At 38.0% G+C, this 23,238-nt stretch overlaps 2 protein-coding genes across 7 annotated transcripts in view; one reads left to right on the plus strand and one right to left on the minus strand.

Annotated features, from left to right (window-relative positions):
• Nucleotides 1-507: 507 nt before the first annotated feature.
• anapc4 (anaphase promoting complex subunit 4) lies at nucleotides 508-11,562 on the minus strand. The gene is made up of 27 exons (XM_085347697.1): nucleotides 11,315-11,562; nucleotides 9,807-9,922; nucleotides 9,553-9,658; nucleotides 9,339-9,471; nucleotides 9,178-9,252; nucleotides 9,063-9,089; nucleotides 8,923-8,967; nucleotides 8,749-8,833; nucleotides 7,620-7,727; nucleotides 7,291-7,526; nucleotides 7,091-7,133; nucleotides 4,536-4,612; nucleotides 4,347-4,447; nucleotides 4,214-4,265; nucleotides 4,069-4,124; nucleotides 3,891-3,937; nucleotides 3,620-3,676; nucleotides 3,484-3,540; nucleotides 3,271-3,364; nucleotides 3,045-3,142; nucleotides 2,879-2,940; nucleotides 2,758-2,796; nucleotides 2,556-2,657; nucleotides 2,399-2,476; nucleotides 2,101-2,268; nucleotides 1,001-1,124; nucleotides 508-799 (listed from the first exon to the last, which is right to left on the minus strand). The coding sequence occupies exons 2-27, from the start codon at nucleotides 9,912-9,914 to the stop codon at nucleotides 554-556; spliced, it is 2,424 nt and encodes an 807-aa protein (XP_085203823.1). The 5' UTR covers nucleotides 9,915-9,922; nucleotides 11,315-11,562; the 3' UTR covers nucleotides 508-553.
• A 3,859-nt stretch (nucleotides 11,563-15,421) lies between these two features.
• Nucleotides 15,422-23,238, plus strand: part of palld (palladin, cytoskeletal associated protein) — a 69,275-nt gene continuing 61,458 nt past the window's right edge. For all 6 annotated transcript variants that reach the window (XM_085347560.1, XM_085347563.1, XM_085347564.1 and 3 more), the window contains exons 1-2: nucleotides 15,422-15,621; nucleotides 17,637-18,629. In XM_085347560.1, the coding sequence (XP_085203686.1) occupies nucleotides 17,638-18,629 (992 nt within the window). In that variant the 5' untranslated portion in view covers nucleotides 15,422-15,621; nucleotide 17,637. The remainder of the gene's footprint in view (nucleotides 15,622-17,636; nucleotides 18,630-23,238) is intronic.

Consider the following 23,238-nt stretch of genomic DNA (forward strand, 5'->3'; position numbering starts at 1 on the left):
TGCCAAGATAAATTTACATTTTATGCTCGTTAAACAGTCTTTTTTTTTTTTTTTTTTTGCCTTTTTCACAGTATCAGTTAATAAATGGGAACAGATTAAATGCTTGGACATTGGCTGCTTTTTCATTCAAAGAAAAAGGCCTTCAGAACTTTTGCTCAATTTGTAAATTACTAAAAATCAAAAAATTACAAGGTCTTACAAGGGATTGTTAAAGACTTTTACATAGCAGTGTAAAATTAAATACTAGCCTTCATCTTCTGATAATCTGATGACAAAACTTTTAAAGTATTATTATTAAGGTATAATTGAGAACTTTATGTAAAAAAAGGATCCAAATATTTTTAAATAATGCTCGCTGTGGGTCCCTTCCTGTGGGACCCCATTTAAAAAATACTAGTCAAGATAAAGCAAACATGAGAATGTAGCTTTATTTTTACATCTTCATTTATTTATTTATTTATTTTTTACAAATGCTGTGAAAAACTACAACAATAACAGCAAAATGTAAGTAACAAAAAAGAAAGCTGTAGATTAATTTATTGGAGATAGCTTCTCAGCTATCCAGGGCCTCTTCTGATTCCAGGTGCTCCTTAGATTTTTGAAAAACACCTTCTCCCTCTTCCTGCTCTCCAGCCCCACCTTCAGCCTCCAAATTCTCCTCCTCTCCTTGTCCCTGGCTGCTCATGGTAGCTTCCAGTCCTTCCTGATCAGCACTGGCATTTTGTGAGTCAGCTCCCTCCTCATCCTCATCTTCCACATCCATCTCAAAAACACGTATGTGCCTCAGATTGGTACTTAGCTGTCGGGAAAGAAAAAGTAAATGTTTGGCCACAGTCCACAATATTCATTCACTGGAATTCCCCCACTGCCGGAGAAACATGAGAAGACTGAAAATGGCTTAAACGACATTAGACTGATCACTGAAAAACACAGCAGTGCAGATGACTCATGATATCGTGAAACAAAATCCACATAAACTAAATATAATGTGAATTCTTACCACACAGGCCACTTTGCGGATTCCATTAACAGCTACAAACTGGGCTTTCATGTTTTCCAGTTCACGCCACTGATTACCCAACACCAGGCCTTGGGACGGGATGGAACTGCTCTGTTGGTCCAGCCTGTAAATATATGCCAAGGTTAGATGTGCACTTTAAAGTTAAAGTTTTAGCTTTACAACATGTCATAAACCAACTACATTTACATTTAAGTACTTCCAAAAGATTTAATAAAATAGTACTTAATAATCTGTGAATATGCGAGTAGTTTATAAGTGATATAATATATGTATACACTTTTGAGGTTCAGCACCTTAAAATTGGTGGTTTAATTAGATAAACACAACAAACATGGTTGTGACTACCAGCAATGCTATGTCATTGGTTATGGTTTGAGAGCAATGTGATTATCAAGGTTATCAAACTATGAGCACTGGACAATTTTCGGGGCGTGGGGAGAATTTTTGTTTATGAGTCATTCATAGATTCGTGGCGTTACAGGTACGGCAACTTCGACAAGTGTCCTGACAAAAAAACAGCAGGAGCTGATCAGTGTCTCACATGCCTCAGCTCTGCTTTGTTGGTCAAGAAACTGGACCGCTTCACTATGTGTGTACTTGTTGGTAATTTTTAGAGCATTTTCATGGGTTATCTTAATAATATCGTGGCTTGTTATGTGCTATAGACCAAGAAGTTTGTTCAGTGCTTCAGTTTTGGTGTGCGAAAATATGTAATCTAAAAATTGATTTAATAAAAGTAAAACAATGGAAGGCTGTCCAGGCAATGTTCAAAAAGGAATGTTGGTACTACTTTTGTAGAGCAAACAGTAACAAAATTACAAATCCACTTATTCCTTACTTCAAATAAAAGTAGGGTGTTTTATATTTGAGGTGGGCCGTTCAAGTTCTAATTTGGGATGCAAGAAAAAGGTAATCAACCTACAGACTGCACCTGGATGGGACTCGCTGGTGTTCCTAGAGTGTTTGCGTTGATGATGTATGTGTCATGTACCTGTGTATCTGCATTTTTTTTTTAAATGTCAGAAAAAGATTTATAATTATTAAATGAAGATAAATCAAAAAAATTCGTAAACACAAACCTCAGGTTTGGCTCCCAGTTGAATTCTGTCTCGCAGCTTAAGCTGGAAGAAATTGGAATTTGAGCAAGGACACGCATGGCGTTGAGTTCTTCAGATCCTTGTAAGACCACAGTTAGCATTTCATCGTCATAAAAACGAGCATCCAGGTAGCTGTAAAAATAATGAGACCTGACAAAAAAAAAAAAAAAAAAACACACCTTAAAATCTTTTGGCCTTGCATAAACACCTTTCACATAAACACATTTCTTTGCGTTTATATCTGTTAATACAGTAAAGGAACAACATAAACGTGACTCACTGGTCTGCAGCATTTCCATCATCCCCACTGTCAAGGTGATGGGTGAGATTAATCGACATGACGCTGTTTGGGATAGGTCTGCAAAAATATAAAACAAATGAGGTTAGAAATGAAAAGCAAATATCTAAAAAGTACTTACTGAATTACAGAAATGTACCTGTTTGGGTCAGTTCCTCTGCGTAACAGGTAGAGTTTGTGGGGTGAAATCTCTGGCATGCAAAACACAACATAATGCATTTTGGCCTTTTTGTCATTCCACCTATAGGTTGACAAATGAATAACATTAATTAAAACCCCATCTTGCTTTTACAGATAAAAAAAAAACAAAAAAAACTGCATGATGTTTGTGTTTTACATACAAAGATGGAAGTTCAAAAAGCCGAGGAGTGTTTTCGGAGCTAAAAAACAGGTAAATACAAATTTAGTCTCAGTGTATGGCTTATATTTAAAATACAACAGATTTTACACATAAGATTATACCTCTCTGGCACGTTGTACAAGGGCAAAAAGATGGCTTGTTTTACCGACTTTCCAATTACTTCCTACACACAAAGAAACAAAACAATTAAGAGGAGAGAGGACACAACATTGCCAGCCAGCCTTATATTTTGAATGACTGCAGAAATCTACAGTGCACAAAACTTACTGCGGGTTTCTGTAGACAATCCTCAATCACATTCTCCATCATCCTCTTGACAAAGTGCAAAGACTTTTGGGGATATGAAGGAAACAGCAAAGGGCTCCCTAAATAAACCAATGAAACATTTAATCAGGTAACTAACAGGTATTTTGAGTACAATCAACATTTAAGTAGTTTCACACAAAACAAAGAATTTAACCCAACTCCGAAACGCACAAAGGTGATAATTCACCTTTCAGGTGTGTGCTGTCCTGTAAAAACTTCAACCACTGGTTCCCCTTTGTGTTGGGTGGAGACACAAGGTCCTCATCTTCGTCCTTCAGGTACTGTAAATGTTATTAGGAAAGACAAACCACTATGCGGTCAAGCAGGAGTTCCATTAAAAACAAACAAATAAACAAACAAAAAAAGACCAGCTAAAGATAAACAGTACAAAACCATTTACCTGTCCAACTCGTTCTACGTTGAAGTACTTCCCTTTACGACCGAAGAGTTCCTCATTCTGTTAAACCACATTAAATTAAAAAGTTAAAAAAGTCTTTAAACTTATTAGCATGTTTCTGATATTATGCTGAGCTCACCTCACTAAAATGCTCAGACAAGAAGTCAGCAACAAAGGCAATGTCCTTCTGAGTCATCTAAGGAGTTAAACAACATGTTTAGATAAATAATGGATGTTTAAAATAATCCCATGAACACTTAAATCAAAATAACATTATTTCTAACATTATTTTCCTTATGTCAATTTGTGCAATTCATTTTCTGGGATGTAGATTACCATACATTGAACAGGAGGAACGGTTTGTTAACTGCTTCTAGTAAACATTTAATAAATAAAAAAATAAAGCTCACCTTATTGAGTTCTGGTGGCACATGCTCCTCACACATTCTGAGCATTGCTGTGGGAAAGCAAAAAGTGTGTGAGCATATAAACAGTAATTTCAAATCTATAAATAAGACCATACATGCACAATAATTATTTTAAATGTTTCAAGATCAACAATTCTTTTTTTTTTTTTTTATTTCTTACCTACATACAGCCAACGGAAAAAGGCCTTAAAGTTTTTCATACTCTTGTCAATCACCCTAAATGGCAAAAAAAGTTATTATACTTGAAAACAGAAGCACTAATTCTAAAAAACATGTGCATTACTCAATTACGGTCCTGAACTTACTGCAGAAGTTCATTTGCTTTCAGGGAAAAGGATCCAACTGCTGTGATAGCGCCTAAAATAAAATAAAATACACACATGTGACTACTGACATAAAAAACCTGTTTTAAATCATTGTGCATGTCCTGAAATGCACCTTCTATAGCTGCTGCATCCAAGCCGAGGGGCTCAAACTTTTGTTTCCACAGGGCCATTCCTTTCACCTCACTGAGGTGATATAACAGAGCCTCTGAGCCACTGCAGCCAGCAAAAGAGAGCGACAGATTTAAAATGACAACCAGTCAAAGGGTAGGGCAGCCATGATGAAAAGTAAAAGACAAAATACCTCTGCAGGTGGCTTATTACTAGCTTCTGGATGCTGGAATAGGAAGACTCAATGGACTGTCCAAGCTTCTTCAATCCCTGTAATAGAAATTAATTTTAAATAAAAAAACCCCATCATTTTCAACTTCTCACAAACTCGTATACCTTAATGCTTCTTAAGCCGTTTTTAGACATTGGAGACAAAACATTGCTGGCTTCATCAATATGTTAAGGTGACGGTATTCTGCCAACTGGACAAAAAGCCCCTTTTTACATAATTTACCTGAAGCCTTGATTTGGATAATTTCACAGCACTGAGAGAATGGCACACAGTACTCACACCTATCCTATGAGTTGTGAGAGTACTGAAAGTGACATCTAACCATGTCAGAGTTTCAGTAGTAGGTTATTATAAAAATTACAGATGTCACAGCCTATACAGATACACACTTAATTTGCTTATTAGACATGAGCTACAGCATGGCAGCTTATTATAGTGCTTAGAGTGTGACTCAGACAGTGATATACACAATGTTATTTGCTGTTACATCCCTTCTCCATGTTAGGAATGATTTGTTATTTATTTAAGCCATGGGAGTTGTGTCAGATAAGTAAAAGAATGCATGATTCTTTCACTTCTGAATAGACACTGCTGCTGTGTGACACTTCAGCTTTGTTATAAGCTCAGGAGAAAGACTTCTAGAAACAGCTGGATGCAAAAAACTAAAATAACACTAGAGTTTAATCTAAACTGTCTTTACCATAAATGTATGGCAAAGCTGAGTTTAGGTAGGTCTGTGTGTTAGGTTTATTTGTTTATTTATCTTTATTTAACCAGGAAGTAACATGGCACTGCTCATTGCAGGGGCCATGCACAATTGACATATTTAAAGTGCAACAGATAAACAAGATAGCATACAATACACAAATAACCCAGGCTTCTCAAGAAAAACAATATGTTCCCCGGGATGCTTGCACTCACACGCTTGTCATGGGCATGAATGTCATGGTAATTTAGGACTTTAATGATTTCTCTGAACTGTTCTTTTTCCAGGGTGGAGTAATTACACGGCATACATCTTTAACAACTTTAAAAAACAAGAATCAGCTTGCAATCCCTTAAGACACATGCTATGATACATTAAGATCTGATGGAAGCAAATATTACAATGATGGAAACAGATTGGTTAAATATGTGTAAAACAAGTGCCAGCACCTACAGATCTGCTCAGTGGAGACAATTTTTTTTTAATGGAGGATGAAATTTATTTTTCACTCCAAAAAGAAAATTTGTGCAAGACCAGATGAGAAAATCTGGTAACCCAGTAACACAAACAATAAGGACAAGGCTGGATAATACCAGTCGTTGGGGAGTGGCTGGCCATTGTAAAAGGATATTTCTGAAATGGAAAGATTCAACTTTAGAGATTTAACTCTTCTTGTCAGAATTGGTTCAGTTCGTTTTAAATTGGTTGGGTTCCTGGCAGGTCCACAGATTTTCCACAGGTCAGAGCTTGTGGAAGGCCATTTCAGAAGAAGCCTGCTTTATCCATTTCAAAACCAGTTCTGATGTGTATTTGGGGTCATTGTCCTACTGGACCACCCAACTTTGCCCAAGTTTCAACCATCTAGCTGTTGATTTTAGGTGAAGCTGAAGAATTGGAAGGTAGTGTTCCTGTTAAACGGGAGTTTTTCCTTACCACTGTCGCCAAGTGCTTACTCATAGGGGGGTTTTCCCTGTATTGTATACAGAGAAATATTAAGCGCCTCAAGAAGACTGCTGCTGTGATTTAGCACTATATAAATAAAATTTTATTTTATTTATACTGTACTGCCAAAAGTATTAATTCATCTGCCTTGACATGCATATGGCCATACCTACAGGGCATAACATGATATCGGCCCATCCTTTGCAGCTATAACAGTTTCATCTGTTATAGCTGAGAAGAGGTTAATAAACCTCAAGTTAAAATACATTATAGAATATTCAGCAACACTTATTAAGAGTTAAGTGAATATGCCTATGTGAGTCTGTATGTATTTTGACCCTGTGTGAAAACCTAAAATAAATTTTACACCCGATTTTTGTTTTTTTTTAAGTCATTAAAGACGTATGCTTTCCAATCATTCCTCACTGGAAAAAGAACAGTGCAAAGAAATCATTAAAAGTCAAAAATTACCATGACATTCATCCCCATGTATACTTCTGACCACAACTGAAAGTGTATTTAAGTTTGGCTCCTTCAAAGTTTTCCATGTCCAAAGTCCACAGAGGGAAAATTATGGCAAAAAGCAACTGTTTGAAGGAGTGTTGGAGCTGAGACGGAGCAAGGTACAGAGGTAAACTGAAAGTTTACCCAGTATCACTTATGTATGCCAGTATATGAACTGAAATGCAGAAATTTGTGTTGTTCAGACCATTTAATGTATATATAATGAGACACATTCACAGTTTTGTTACTAAAATGCTAAAAAAGTTACTAACTAATAGGAATAGAAACTAATATAGGAAAAGACACATTTATGTGCTGCCACATTAGCAGAAGAGTCCATGAAGAAAAGGGACTGTAGCCTCACCTTGACTGTCAGCTGGTTCATGAGAAGAGCCTGCAGTTCAGGGCTGCAAGTAAAAAAAGAGAGCAGTCTGGCATGATTTACCTCAAACTGCTGCAGAACAACACGCTGAGTTAGCAGCTCAAGATGTGTTGCTACCATCTACAGGACACTCTAGACATTGCAAATCCAAACAGCAGAAAAAAAACGTAATTCTGTCCCACCTGGACTGCCCCCACAGTAGAAGCTCCAGAAACTCATCTTGAACTTGAGTGCTTGTGTTCTTTTCCTGCACAAACTTAGTGAGTCGAAGATCCATCTGCATGAGGATGTCTTCCCACGCCTCACACATACAGGTAAGTGAGAGGTGCAGGTATTGCAGTAGGGTGGAGATGTGGGTGAACTTGCGTGCCATCCTGGTGACCTCAGGCAGGCAATCTGACAACAACCCTGTGTCCAGCTGGAAGAAGAAGACATCGGTTTAAGAGAAATTTAGGTAAAAGCAGAGAGGATGTCAGAAAATGGAAAAGCGAAGTCAAACAATCCGTCTCACCTGAACATAGCAGATCTCTGGGTTGTCATCAGCAGATCTGACTTCTGTGATGACAGACAGAGACTTAAGATCACTGGACAGACTCAGGCTCCGGCACGTTCCCAAAACCTGCAGGGTGTTGTTACGGCAACAAAAGCAGCAAAAGTTTAATCAATATTATTTTTGTGCAATTTAGATAGTAATTTGTGGGATTTATTGTTTCACCATTTAAAGTGGACCATAGGGGATTCTTTCCCTCATTTTCTGTCACATAGCTACTGGTAATGGTAGATGCCCATACTAAATAAGGCCAAAGTTTTAAATAATAAGGTCAGCATGGTTTTAATAGTCCATTTCAGACAGTCTTCTTTTTATTTGTGGCTCTTTATGATGTCAAAGAGAGGCAATGTCTGAAATATGGTCACCCCAGACACAAAGCCCTGGTTCTGAGCTGTGAGCATAGTTCACACTGTCTGTTTATGAGTGTCCACTAATCAGTAGAAAGTTGGCTTAAAGGGAAGCGGTCCTAAAATAGTTTGCTTTTGACATGAAGTCTGACGTTAAATTGTTAATTCTGGTGGCTAATACCTGCCCAGTGAGGAAGACAGGGTTTACCTCTATCCATACCACTTTGGAGCTCTTGTGCTAATAATGTGGCAAAACCAATTTTCTGCATTGCATATAGGCTTAATAGTACATTTCTTTCTGTTTCGTTACATTTCTCACACAGCTGATGTTTACATTATATGAGCTGCTGGTGCTGCAATAACATACGCTTACATTTAGGGGGTGTAACAGTCCTTCAGATCTACAGTTTCTCTTCTGGATTTTCTTTGGCAAGGCAGAATATCAAAAGCAACTCACAGGCCTGCTCACTTTATCAGAACTGGATCATGAACAAAAAAATAAACTCCATCTGATGTACTTATAGCTTTTACCAGATTAGCATGCTTAGCACAGCTCTACATCTATATCATTTAGGGCTGTCACAATATCTGATTATTGCTGATATCATAACATTCTTATTAAACTCAAAATAAAAAGACATTTTGAAAAGCGTCCTTTGGTCTTCCTTCACTTGGAAGCCACTTAATGAAAATGTCATCAGTGTAAAGTAGATTTACAAGCAAACAAGCAAAAAAAGCCTTACCCCTTCCAGCGTGGCAATCCTGTACATGCCATAGGCATAAAGCTCCACAAAGCTTGCATTTCCTCCCAGAACAAGTATGTTCAGCCTGCATGGAAACAACATAAGGTGGTGAAATCATTTACAAAGCACAGTGCATTTGAGATACAACTGTTTGTTCATGTACTGATTATTTACCGGACTTCCCCCAGGAGTTTAAGTATCTCATCAGATTTTTCCTCACTGTGAAAGAGATAGAAAAATAGACTCAGCTGCTACAAGGAATGATCAAATCACACATTGGATAACAGCTTCATTTTATTAAAATGTTTTCCCACCTGAAGATCTTTGAAGTTGTACTATAGCTGGAAAAAAAAAGTTTGGACAAATATTAATAATTCATCCAAGGAGCTGTTTTCTTATAATTGCATGTGCCATTAATATTGCAGTTACCTCTTGGGGAGAGTTGGTAGTTTGGGAAGAAAGAGTTTGGATTCATCCTCAGAGTTGTAAAAAGAGCTGAGGGCACTGAAACACATCAAAACAATCACTCTCATTATTCTACACACCCTCCACACCATTGGCTTGGTTCCTGAGCCTCAATCGATGCATACCTGCTCTCCTCAATCACCTCCATCCAGTGCATGCAAGTTACAGGACTTTGCATAGGAAACACATGGAGGATCTCTGCTTTCTCAACATCACACAGGACTACCTGCTTAGTGTCTCCAAGACTGAATGCCAAAACTGAAGAGAGGATATATTACATCATGATTCCATCAAACACATGACTAAAAAAAGCAAAAGATGCGCACAGTCACTCCTTACTTTTGCCATCTGGTCTCCAGGCAATCGCTGTGATCTCCTTGCCAGTATACTCACTGGGTGGTAGGGTCCATACACGCTGGAAACCAGCCAAGCGGTGAAGCAGCAACTATGGAAAAACATAAGCCAAGTATTTAAAGTATTAAAAAGCACACACACACACACACACACACACACACACACACACACACACACACACACACACACACACACACAGAATACTGAGCTGTGTTTCAGAATAATTGTTTTAATATTACCTCTCCAGTTGTGTTGGCCAGAGCAATCAGATCCCTCTTTGGAGACCATGCCATACACAGTACAGGGTTAGGAAGTTGCTTCTCTCCTACTTGCCGGAAGGCAGGCATTTTGTTGGCTGAAAAAATGTTAATAAAAATACTTGAAAAACACACTTTTTGTTAAGCGTTTCGTGAACGTTTTCTCTGTACAGTTTTGCTTTTATTTGTGTCAAAGCCAAAAAAATCAACTGAGCTTTTGTTGAAGAATGACACTACTGTGCTTAAGTCAAACTCTTTATTGGACAGCAGAAACAAATAGTATGTTCATTACCTTCCTTGAAAAAATATAAATTTTTCACTGTGATACTGATCAACAATATTATTACAATTCACAAATCAGACACTACTATCAATCAGTTATTTGCAAAAAGTATATTAACCTAATTAATTAACAGCTTCAATTTTTTTAGCTACTTAATTGTATTATTAGTGTTGTTGAAGGAAAAACTAAAGTCAGGTATCTTAGTTTATTTAAAAAATTAAATAAAACATATAGCCTGCAGATAACATACTCATTGTAACTGTCCAAAGAAAAAGTTTCTGCAGTGAACCAAAGTTTTTGTACAGGTATTTCGGGGAGAAGACAGTTAGGGGTCTTTGAGAAAAGGTAGCAGGGGAGATTAGCCTCTTCACACCACTAGCTTTTAACTTTTGGTGGCCCCCTTTTCTCCCTTGAAAACAAGATGAATCCACAAGTTTGATTTGGCAGATTTTGCACCAGATGTAACGCTCTCACTTACCAGGGAGCTTTAAAATAAGGTAAATGTGGTAACCACTACATAACACTCACGCCACTTTCAGTTGAATACTGAACTGGCCCTTGTACTGGGGTGTCATATCAAAGTACCTTGAGGCAACTGCTGTTGTGATTTGGCACTATATGATTAAAACTGAATTGAATTTAAAATTGAATGTCTTTATGATTCAAAAAAACTGAAACTAAATCTAAAAATACTTTGAACTTTTTAAAGGAAAAAAAAAAGTAAAGCAGAGTATTTTGAAAAACTGCAGTAATTTCTGACATAACTGCAATTTTTTACCCACTGCAACGGCATCCAGTGGGTCACTACTGTTCCTTGGGAGTTATGCTTAACACCCAGGCCAAAGAGGGCAAGTGGAGCCAAACCATGCCCGTAAAATGATCTCATACGCCAAAAAAGATCCCCTTAAACACAGTGTCAAAAGATTCAGAACTTTTCTTTAAGTTGTCACAAATCTGTATCTGTGGACCTCTAATATGATTATGGAGATCGTATTAAACACCACTGTTATAGTGCAGTGATTAAGATAAACAGATTCACTGACTGATACGGACTGATTCTTTATAGTTTTCTGACAGGTTCCTGAACCTCATGAGGTTACTTCTTATGATCTCTGTTAAAAACAGCCAGGCATTAAAAATTAAAATAAATAAAATATCTAAACCTAATCCACAACCTAAATCTAAACTAAACTGAAGCTTCACTTACCGTTTAAAGCTGACAGATGAGATCTTTCTGTTCCACTGATATTATGCTAGCGGTTTTGCTAGCAAGCTAATGCAGAAAGAAGGCCATGGATAATATTTTTTATGATTTAGGACATTACAAGCGGAGAAATATGATAACCATAATACGCCACAGTGAGTTCCAAATTGTCTTGCGCCGCCGAAATTTTAATTTTAATACGGCTTCGCGATGTTTTTACAACTACGCGGACGCCGCCATTTTTTTTCTTTTAACCAATCATTGCGGAGCGACGGCGGAAAGCAAGGGACAAATTTACTAAGAGAGAAACGCAATTTAATGAAACTTGAAATGACAACTGGAAAAGTGCAGATGGCACAAAGTTGTACTTCTCATTTATCTCCTCTGATGATTTAAAATGTTTGTACAAACTAATGAGCTGCATCGATTACATTGAATGCTGGATTTATCAAATGTTTTTAGAACAAACACAAATACGTGTTGTTTGTCCAAAAAGTCAAAAACAAAAACTTTCTTCTTATTTGTCATCAGTTTTTCTGAAACACAGTGAGCAAGTCAGGAACCTTGGCATAATTTTGGACAATGATCTCAGTTTTGACAATCACATCAATAAGGTTACCTTAACTAAAATATATATCTAAGGTTAGAAAATTCCCATCACAAGCTGAGTCTGAGAAATTGGTCCATGTGTTCACATCAGGTAGGTTAGATTATTGCAATGCAATTTTTTTTTTTACCTCTCAGGTCATTAGATTTAGACTTTTTAACTGTTCTTAGAATCAGATCTAAGTATGCTAAAGGTAGGTCCAGTTATTGTGGCCCTATTCTTTGGAACAAGCTACCCGCTGATTTGAGACCAATTTGTATGCACATTCAAAAACACAGTAAAAACCTTTCTATTCACACAGTCCTACAATTTATAAGTTTGTTTGTTTTTTTACATTTTTCTTTTACATTTTGTTTTGTTCTGCTTTGCTGTTTTCACTGCCTTAGGGCACTTTAAACCTACATAGTTATTAATATTTTTTCATTTTCTATTTTAAGCATGTCGACTTTTCATGTAATGAAATGTGCTATATATAATTGTCATTGTCATTGTTATATGCAACACATGGCTCTTTCTGTATTGTTATAAAACAACTAAAAAAAAGCAGAGACTTGTAAATTTTATGTCTGTATTGTTTAATGATTGAATTTAATGAGTCTAAAAACAACTGAAGACTGAAGCAAACAGTTTTAGCACTTAAAAAAGCAGACAGATGTGCAAAGCCATTTTAAATTGACACTGAAGAGTTTTAGCCATTCTTAATCTTCAGGAATCCATTGCAAAGAAACTGTTTTGTGTTGTGCACATTCACTTATGCACGTTTTAACATGTCTGTTTTTGTGCAGCAGTAGAACCAGTAGAAACACTTCAGCTGTAATAAATAACTCAGGTGCTTTTGACCTCCTGGGTGTATACCTGGTTTACTTATGGGAAACATTTTCATTATTTTGTGTCAAAAGAACAACCTTTTAATTCTCTGTTGCATTAATCTTTTGGATTCATGTGTGTAGTAGTTCTGGTTTCCTTTCACATGTTTGAGTTTTGGCTCCTGATTTTTTTAATATCCTTTCTTTTATTCCTAGTGTCTCATGTACTTCCTTGTCTTTGTTTCCATCTGTTTTGTCGTAGTCTTAGTTTTCTTCCCTACCTTTTTTCTGACATTTTCTGTTTTCTTTGATTGTCTGACTTGACCTCATTCGTTTTACATGTGTTGAGTGAGTCCTGTATTGTCTTGTCAGTTTGTCTGTCCCTGTTTGGCCCTGTGTGCTTTCAAACTCCTTGTGTGTTCCTGGATTGCTGTTTTGTATTAGACAAGTACTTTTGTAAGTTGTTTTTAGCTGTTAGAAGCCCTTTAAGAATTAATCTTACCCCAGTGGCTTAATGTTATACAAAATTAGACATTACATAATTATACATAGATGTGTTGATATTTCTAAGCATTAGCAAATGATGTCTATGTCTGACCATTTACCTATAACCAAAACACTGTAAATATAATTTATGATGGAAGACCTTTTGCACACATGGTAGCCTATAAAGGATTCCTGGAAATGTTCCATGGCTATTCTTACATACAGTAGACCACAAACTGTAATGCATAGAAGTCATTGCTAAATAATGTGGTTATTTTTAAATGATACCTTACAAAGTTATTGCTAAGTGGGGTAGGATGACAAGCAAGTTGAATGTAAGATTACTCATTAGCTGGTGTGTCTGTGCGTGCAGACTAGATAGTTATTACAGAGGAAATTCCTTCCAGACTTATCGCCTACTCTTGACTGTAATCAGTGGATTGATGAAGAACCAGAATAGCTCTGAGAGCACAAAATGTGATAGTGGCCCATAAATAGATCAAGTGAGGCTGCATGGTCCTTCACTGTCTGCGTCTTTCTACCCCACTGTACTGGCCTTTCCGTTTTTGTCTCTCTAAAGGCACAGTTGACACATATATACCTTTTAGGGCTAATTATGGATCTCCATATATCTATACTCTACACTCACATACACAGTAAGAGTGGGTTTGTGTATGAGATAAATAGAGCCTTGAGTTTTTGAGAAAAGCACTATACAAATGCCCGTGTTCATTCCCAAGTGTACTGGCTAATATCTGTGGAGCTGATTACTGTTAATAAAGTCCTTTGAATGTACTGATAACATCCAAAGCAGGTGGTGAATGAACCAGGATATAAATAGTGTATTTCCTATACATAATTGAATAAATTTTTAAAAGGTGCCTTTGTGTACCATTACAGTAAAGCACAAAATGATCACTAGTCGCTATAACTGCAATTTTACTATTACTACCCATATGTACATATGTACATATATTTATATTTATAGATACATATATATTTAGTCATCTTTTCTCTTTTACCACGTCTCTCTAATATTTTGCTCTTTACTATTTTTCTATTTATTTTTTTATTTTTTTATTTTATTTTATTATATTTTCTTCTACTGTACCATGCTGCTGAGTGACTGCTGCTCATCAAACACATTTCATTGTAATGTTGACCCTGTGCTAACTTGCATATGACAAATAAAACTGAAAACTGAAACATATGCATGGGCGCAGGTTAACAGTGTGCTACAGGACCTTGCAAGGTTGCAAGCAGATACTAGGTGAAGTTAATTATGTTTTTGAAGTAATTATTAGTGCCAGTGGTTTGGCTAGGTGCAAACACGCAATTAGATGCACCCCACAAACACCACACAGTGTTTTTCTTTTGTTTAATCAAATAAGGAGTAAGAATGTTGCTGCTCTTTATTTCATATTGTTTATTTTTCTGACGCAGGTAGTTGGTCGCAATTGTTTCCTGTTTTATATTTCTGTGCATCCTGCTTTTGAACAATATGTATATATATCAAAAGCAACAACATCTGCTTATATGTTGTTTACCTCCACCCTGTAGCATTTGACACAGTATCTTGTGTCAAATGTACGGTGGCATTACCGTAGAGGCTATCAGCCCTGTGACAAGCAGTTGCCATCTTTCTCTGATGCCCTTAAAATGTAAGGAATTAAATTATGAATTTTGGAGCAATCACTTGCATTTAGACCTTTACTGCTATGTCTACAGTACTGACCTTGACTAAACTGAAGCTGAACCCTGAGCTTGACCCAAGTGTTGGTCCCAGGACCATTGTAGGATGCCATGCCTCTAGGCAAACCAGCTAGCGGAGGGTCTGGGGTCAGTGGGTCAGCTCAGTTGGGCATAGAGGCAACACTAACAAGTCACTTTAGTGTCAGATGGCTCTACTAGATAGAGAATGACATACTCTGCAGGATGCATATTATTTATCTTGACTACACAGATTAGTTGGTGTTGTAAACCTACTGGTAAGGGCTTATAGGAGTACACTGCAGGTGTGCAATCTGAAGTATTATAACAGCATGGCTTTACAGTTTTTAATTAACAAATACTGGTTCAGTATAAAAATGTCACCGCCGCCTCCTGTTCCCCTGGACTACCTCAACACTATCTCTTCGTGCCAGTATTCTGGCTGTGAAACCTGAGCCAGGGGCCAAATATAGCCCCACACAGTGAGCAGTTAGGGACCGGGACAGATGGGACAGCAGGCCACTGCAGAGGCAGTACGCTATTGGACCCTGAACCCGAGAGATCCTGCTGCCTGCCTGACTAATAAGGCTGCTCTTCTGGAAAGAGAAGCTTCTTTTTCGACTCATTCTTACTTAAACAAGACAAACCTGGACCCACAAAACCAGGAGAGAGCAAACAGAGGACGAACAGAACACCCGAAGGTATGCTTTCTTCTGTTTTCGGTGCTTTATGTTTATGTTTCTTTATTTTTTATCAAGTGTGTGACTGAAATCATTTAATCTGACAGTGACAGTAAGAGTACAGCTGTTTTTAAATATAGTCTCTCAGTCAGATTCAAGCATCATGTATACAGTATCCCCTCTGACATGTTTTTAAGAGCATTTTGATTCCCTCTCACTCTGAAGAATTTGTGCTGTTATTTATACCATTGTGAGATTGTAAAATAATGTAAAACATGAACTGTAGAAAAGATAAGGAGGTAGCAGTAACTTGGGCAGCAATGGCAGTTATTAACATTTGTCAGCCAAACCCAGTGTTTATTCATATTTAATTATCACTGCGCTGCTGCTGCTGTTGCCTTTGGGACACTGTCCAGGTTTAGTCCTTTGCCATAAGTGTATTTTGTGCAAGTGCAGCTATACCTGTGTGTGTTTAAAGGTAGCAATCTCTCCCCCGTGCTTGGGGTGTGTGGGGTTGCAGTGTTGCTGTGAAACATAGCCCAGGGGATTAAAAATAACAACAGCTGGTCTTCAGGACGCCATGAGGCCCTGAGTGTTACACAGCGTCTTATATGTAACTACATCAACAGTTTTACAATATGCATACATACATCTAGGTTTGATGTCGCCATAGAGATCAGAGCTGAAGCAACACTCCTCTTTTAAACTACATGTGAAAGTGATCCATTGTCCATTCACATGAATAGACGCCAGTAAGCTCCAGTTTTGACTAGAGCAAACTCACATATAAAGAAGCATCATATGAAAAAAATCACGTATTCTGGCACAATATGGAGAAGTTGGAGTAGACTGGCGACAAATAGACTGTATTTACAGTAATTTGTATGCATTTTACCTTCTTACAAGCATAATAGGAAGTTAAAGTTACAAAGGCTATCACATGGTCTCATGTGATAGCCTTTGTTTTTCTTTTTCTATTCCAAAAATCATCATAATATGGGATGGGGTGAGGGTCAGTGGATAAAAATGCTCTACAATTCTGTTTAACTGACATTCTAGCAAATTAGATTTTTAACATCAATACCTTCATTAATCCATTCATAGTTTTAGCATATGATGGCAATATGGTAGTGGCATGTGTAGAAATGTCACCTCACAGTAAGAAGGATGATGGTTTGAACTTAATGGAACTTTGCGACCTTTCATTGTGGAGTTTGCATATCATACCTGCACCATATTTTTTAGGTGGAGGGTAATTGGTGGTTCTAAATTGGTCATAGACGTGGATATGAATGAGCTCTCGATTTTACGAATTTGTCAACTCTCACCTCATGACAGCTGGGATAGGCTCCAATATTCCCACAACCCTTGGATAAGCAGGAAATGCATTTATGTTATTGATCGCTCTTTGGCATACCATCATTGGACTGATGCTACTGTTACTTAAACTCCCAAACAATGTTTACATCAATGTCGAAAGAATCAGTGTATCCACAAAAATTATTTTTAAATTCACCTTTTCGTTTAGAAGGGCAGACATTTTTCTGGTTTATGAGCTCTTGGTGTTCATAAAAAGAGTATTCATATTAGTATTTATATCTATTATATGAACAAGTTTTAAAACAAATATAAAAGGTATTTCAGCCCTAACAGATGTAAGACAATCGCAGTCTCTGTGGAGGGGCAAAGGAACATGTGTGAGGAAAGTATAACACAGAACAGGGGCCCAGGATAAAATGTCCTGACAGGAGCGGGGTGAGTGAAAAATGTCAGTCATGCTCACTATGACTTCAGTAAAGGCCTTTGCTAATACCCACCAACTGTGTCCAAACAACACCAGCTTGACTCATGCTGCCTGCTATGTCTGCGTGAGCAAATGATACAGCATAGTAAAGTCTATTTTCTAAGCTGTCTTCTCTTCTGTGAGCTTATCATTTCCTTTTTCTTTTTTTTTTTTTACAGATGATTACAAACTGCACTGTCTGCTGTGTAAACATGTATAAATGGCTGGTTATGACATTTGCTGTGTATTTCAGGATGCAGGACGGGAGTTGGAATCAGCCACTCCCCATCTCACTGCTGCTAAAGGACCCGCCATCAGGCGCGACTTTGGAGGGTGATGGGGGCATATTTTCTGAGGCATCCTCTGATGGGGAACTCTACTTGGACTCAGTGACAGAACTGGATTCTGGAGATGGAGACTTTCCGGATCTTACCGCCTTCTTAAGTGCTGAAGAGATTAATCGTAGCCTGGACCTGGCCCGGGAGGCCTTTAATGATACATGCGAATCTGAAGATCCAGGTCCCTCTAATCCAACAGAAGTGGAGCAGGCTCTCCAATCTGTCCCCTCCCTTTCTGTGCCCTCACAAACTAGTGAAAACCTCACTTCAAGCCCAAACCTGCAGCATCAGACCAAATTCCCCAACTCAAATGATAATGCAGCAGTTAATGTTTCCTCCAGCCAGAATGCCCCCCTCAGTAAGCCTGTACATGTGTCCAGTGAGGCTCCATCCTGTGTTGAGAAGGCTGTACGTCACAAACCGATCCAACCAGTATATAAGCAGGATAAACCCAGGCTGGTTCATGAAAGCCTGGAGCTGAATGATCGAGTGGCTTCAGCCACGGAGTTCTGCAGCAGAGCTGCCACATTTATCGAGGAGCTCTCATCAATCTTTAAAGGTCCTGCTCATTCAGAGGCAAGGATGGAGGAGGATTCCTCCTCTCCTGATAGTGGTTATCTGACTCCAAGAAGCCAGCGGCCGGTCCCTCAGGGATCAGCCTCTGGTCCTTCTTTATCTCCTGGGCAACAAGAGGAAGCACAGTACAGCCAATCAGACACGGGCACTCAGCCTGGTGTCCCAGCAGGAGTGGCAGCTTCTTCAAGGTACCAAAATTCTGAAGCTCCAACAGTATACGGACCCCTGTCACCTCCTCGCTTTCTTCAGAAGCTGAAGAGTCAGGAGGTGGCAGAAGGGAGGCCCATTCGTCTGGAGTGCAGAGTCAGAGGAAATCCCCTGCCATTGGTCAGGTAGGTTTGGATGTCAGCCGGATTTTATTGTGCAGGTTGCATATGAAGGGTACCTGCTATTTTGTATATAATTATTGTATTTGGTTCCCTAATTTTATGGAGATTTTTAATTCATAGATTTTCAAGTTTAGTGCCATGAAAAAAAAGATCCACTTGTGTCTATTAGACTAAGATTTATTAAGCCAGCTCTCTTTTTAAAAGTAGATTTTAGTTGTATTGACTACCCATTAACTGAATAAGGACTGAGGCACTTCTGAATAAGGACAAGGATTCAAAAGAACTGTCTTCTTTTTTAGTTGCTTGCGGTTGACAATAATTTGTATTTTAAGTCTATTCCTTTAAAGTTGGCTGGTGAGACTAAAGAAACTAGAAGTTGTCCTTAGCTGTAGAAAACCCAGCAGAATTAAAGCTGGTTTGTTTTTCTGGATATTTTATAACCTCAAGTTGTTACCTTGTAAAAACTGTTGTATGAAGTCTGTGTACTGCCTTGGTACTTATGTGGTCACTTACACAAACATGATGTTTTCTTGGTTTAATTTGCTGTACTATATAATTATATAGCAAACTGACTGATCCAGGATTTTTGGGGCTGATGCCAAAACAATTAACGGGATTAAAAAATTCTTATCTCAGTATATCTTCTAATATTCTCAAAACTAATCCCCCCCCCCCCCTTCCCCCAACCTGCGCTTTAGCTTAGCTGTGTTGCTACTCTGCTGCAGTTGCTGCAGAGTGTAAAGAAACAGATTCCTATTATCTCTATTTCATTATCTTAAATGTAGAAATCTCAGAGAACAAGAACTCAAAATGAAACAAACCACTGAATCAGTAGCACCAAGTATAACAAACATGCCCTTTGTAATTTGGTTAAAATAACCCTTTAAGGATAGTTTGACCCTAAGATGTTAAATCAGTATGTCTCAAGAATGCACTGACCTCTATATAACTGTCGTCTAAATCACAGTGTCAGTGATGCTCAACAGACCAACTGTCAGGATCCAGCCTCACTGGCCTGGCTGTTACTGATAAGGTGAGCGAGGGGTGCGAGTTGCCGATGTGTTGACAAGCAGGGGGGACTTCCACTCTGTGTAAGCACATTTGTCCTTTGGTACCTGTGCCAGATGAAGCAGAGACGCTGCTAATTTACGCCTGGATGAACTGTTATTGCTCTTGAGACGGCACCACTGGCCCCTGGTTACCAGTTCATCAGAAAACTAAAAATACACTCCTCTCTTGTTTCTGGATAAGTCATTCTCACATCTCAGTCCACACATTTGCTGTTTACTACAGAGACATACCTGAAGTAATTAAAGTTTCAGTCTGTTTGAAACATCAACATCCTTCTAATTCTTTAGCTTTTTCTTTTCTCACATTTGAACTAATAAACTTACATTTTTAGAACAGTTTCTTCAAGATTATTTTAACCTACTGGATAGAAACATTTTTTACTTCACAAAGTGCTTCTTTTAATCATTCTATTGCTTATATTAAGCTATCAAAGGTTACATGAAGCTTGAAAATCTGGATGTCTTGTGCATTACTGTACGTCAACTTCAGCTTCACTTAATGACAAAAAATTTAAGCAGGGTTGTCAGACTTATATTTGATCATTATTGGGTCAAATGGGCAAAAACATTGTCCATATTTAATGAATCATCCATTTACGAAACAAATAGTTAAGAAAAATAAGTATTTCAACAGTGCCTGTTTTCCCACATTCAGATGTTCTCATTATATGTAGCATTAAAATGTATGGATCAGACTGGATCTACAAAAGGATGAAAAGGTGTTATGATCTAAAGTGGAATGAAATATCAATAATATTCTACTTCTTTATTATCCAAACAACTTGGCGTCTAGAAATACCATCCGTCTGCAACAGGAATACCATCATATTTGATACAGCATGAGTCATTCGCCAATCATATTTTGTAAATATGATGGCTTTAGTTTTTTTGTAAAGCCATCCAGTAGGCCAGTTGTGGCCCCTGGGCTACACGCTTGACATCCCTGATCCTAAAGAGCCAATTGTGGTTCCGCTTAAGTTATTTCCAGCCTTATCTTTCCTTATCTGTATCTTAAAAAATTTATTAACAGTTTGAAACAAGCTGTTTTATCCTGTCGTCCTTTAAGTCATCTTTCTTCTAATTGACTGCATGTCATAAACAGATGGTTGAATATGTGCCTGAGTTGACCAAATTATGGATATCCCCTCTGACATCATACAAATCAGAGAGTAGAAAAAAACTGTAATAAATATACACTGACCTTATTATTTCAAACTCTTTTCCATGTTTGATATGAGCATCCTGTATTATAACAGCATATTTATTATACCAAATAAGTGAACACATAACAGGTCAACTTAAAGGGATTTTTGAGTATGGAATTTCATTTGAGGTGTTTGTGTAACAAGAAGCTATAAAGCCCCATGCTCAAGATATGAATCTCCCCAGTAGGATATGGGGGGCCTCCTCTGCGGCTGTATAAATAGTCATGAGCCAGGCACTGGAATGCAGGCAATGCAATGACTAGGCATTTTCAGTCACCAGACTCTACATCTCCTAACACCTTTTTGGGAAATATGAAGGTAGTGTGTAGGGAAACAGGAGAGTCCAGACACACCGGCGGTAGCTCCATTATATAACAAATACAACAAACAGAGAAGAGTGGAAAACAACAGACTTATTTCACTCTTACCTTTCCACTGTAACATTACAGAAAGATTATGATATTTGTGCCATAGAAAACAAACTGAGTTGTTGTTGTGACGTAATAAGTTGGAAAATTCTGCAGGTGAGTGCAGATCCTAGCAGCAGGTTTTCTTACTGATTTTTTGCTCTTGAAGTGAGAAGCAGTCAGTATAATCGATGCACAAGGGCTATCACTTCCTGTGTTGGATACTGAATGTGAACACTAGATGGCAGCAAGTTGTTTACCATTCAAAACAGACATGCATCTTCATCTGTAAGTGTGAAAGATATTTAAGCAGCTGCTTAAAAGGTGAAACTGCAAAGACAAAGATTTTTGTGCTGCAAGTCTAGTTATATGTGATGAACATATGGAACTATATGGCCTCTAAAGACTGTTGCTCGTCTGAGTTAAAGAGTAAAAAGGAAAAGTTTTTTCATGAAACCTATGATTTTTTTTAATGTATTGCAAGGCATTTCTTTGATGTTTGGTTACTGTTGCATAGTTGCACAGGTTTAAAAAAAAAAGATTCCTGAAAGGTTGAATTCAAATGCCTCGTTTCTACTTAGTGTTCATTTCCCACAGGCAGCGCCTTTGATGCAATTGCCAATTCAAGCAGGTGATGCACCTCTTCACCTCCGCGTTCTCTCAGGCTAATGAGTTGGTGCTGGATGTGCTGATGCCAGCATTTTGGAAGGCATTCCTGGTTTCTGGGCGCGGTCTTTTGTGGTCAACCACAATTCGTCTCGGTCAGAGAATCTTACGGTGCTGAGTGCCTGGTATTCTTCAGCATGCCCTCAGTCTCCTCACTCACAGTGTTTTATGTAATGCCCAGCTTTTAATGATGCATTTCTAGTATTTGTGTGCATGTTAGTTACATCCATGCGAACCTGCACATTTTTTCAGTGTGAGGTCATTTTGGCTTCTTCAAGTCTCTGTTTTGGGGGGGTTTAGATTGGCTCTTGGCATGAAGAATTAGGCAATGTATTCAGTCTGTCCAAGCCCCCTGTGTGTTATTAAAGAGAGCATTTCAACACTAAATTGATAGTGTGAGGTCTCATTGTGTGAAACATCCAACACGCCGCAGGTGGCTGCTAACTGATGTCTCGCTATTTCAGTGTACTATAAAAGTGACAGAGAAAATCCATCTCCCATTGTGTCGTGCCTTGTTGTTCTTTCATGTCATTACTCTAACTGCATGCTGTGCAAACAAGGCACTTCAAAACTTCACTTGGAGCTGAATGAGGAGAGATGTGAGGGTAGAGACCAGCCTTGGCGTCTTGGTTTCAGCCAAATACACAAAACCGCAGGGGAAACTTTTGGAAGCTGAGAGGCTGTGGAAGAATTTGGCTAAGACATCTACACTAGGCAGCATCAAGAAGACACTCCAACGTCAAGAAGAGGCAAAACTTTATTGAATGATGGTGGAATTTGTTGTCAAGGCATAAAAGGCCAAATACTCACAAAAGCATCTATGAAAGTTGACCTACTATGTGTCGCTTTATTTTCAGTCATATATAATTGTGATTCAGTCAATCTTTGTGATAGTCGCTTTTTAAATAGTCATGTTTCAGTGAAGTTCAGGAACCAAACCGCTTGATAAAAAAAATGTATATTCTCCCACAGCCAAAATTGACAAACACAAGGTGTTGCCTGCTTTCTACTTCCTGTTACCTTTTCACATTAAAAAATATTCTGCAAAGTATTTTTCATTGTAGTTATTTTTCTTTTTATTAATGGTGGTTTGTTTGCACTGTCAGGTTATATGTGAGCTGTGTTAAAATATATCCTCAATATATTTTGGTTACTTAAATTTGCAAACTCTGTAACCGTAGAAGTAGAAGTACAAAAAGTTACTTTATTATTTAACTCTGGCATTATTAATCTCTCTTCCACAGTTTGTCTTTTGTCCCCCTCA

The sequence above is a fragment of the Diplotaxodon limnothrissa genome, linkage group LG23 (genome assembly GCF_057381915.1).
Source record: "Diplotaxodon limnothrissa isolate DT_005_m linkage group LG23, D_limnothrissa_male_GT1.1, whole genome shotgun sequence".
NCBI lineage: Eukaryota > Metazoa > Chordata > Actinopteri > Cichliformes > Cichlidae > Diplotaxodon > Diplotaxodon limnothrissa.

Excerpts from the sequence above, each read along its gene's own strand:
- anapc4 (XM_085347697.1), bottom strand. The coding sequence starts at position 9,914 with ATGCCTGCCTTCCGGCAAGTAGGAGAGAAGCAACTTCCTAACCCTGTA. Across the intron at positions 8,968-9,062 it reads ACAACTTCAAAGATCTTCAG|TGAGGAAAAATCTGATGAGA; the intron begins GTGGGAAAACAT and ends TCTCTTTCACAG. Across the intron at positions 3,365-3,483 it reads ACGTAGAACGAGTTGGACAG|TACCTGAAGGACGAAGATGA; the intron begins GTAAATGGTTTT and ends TAACATTTACAG.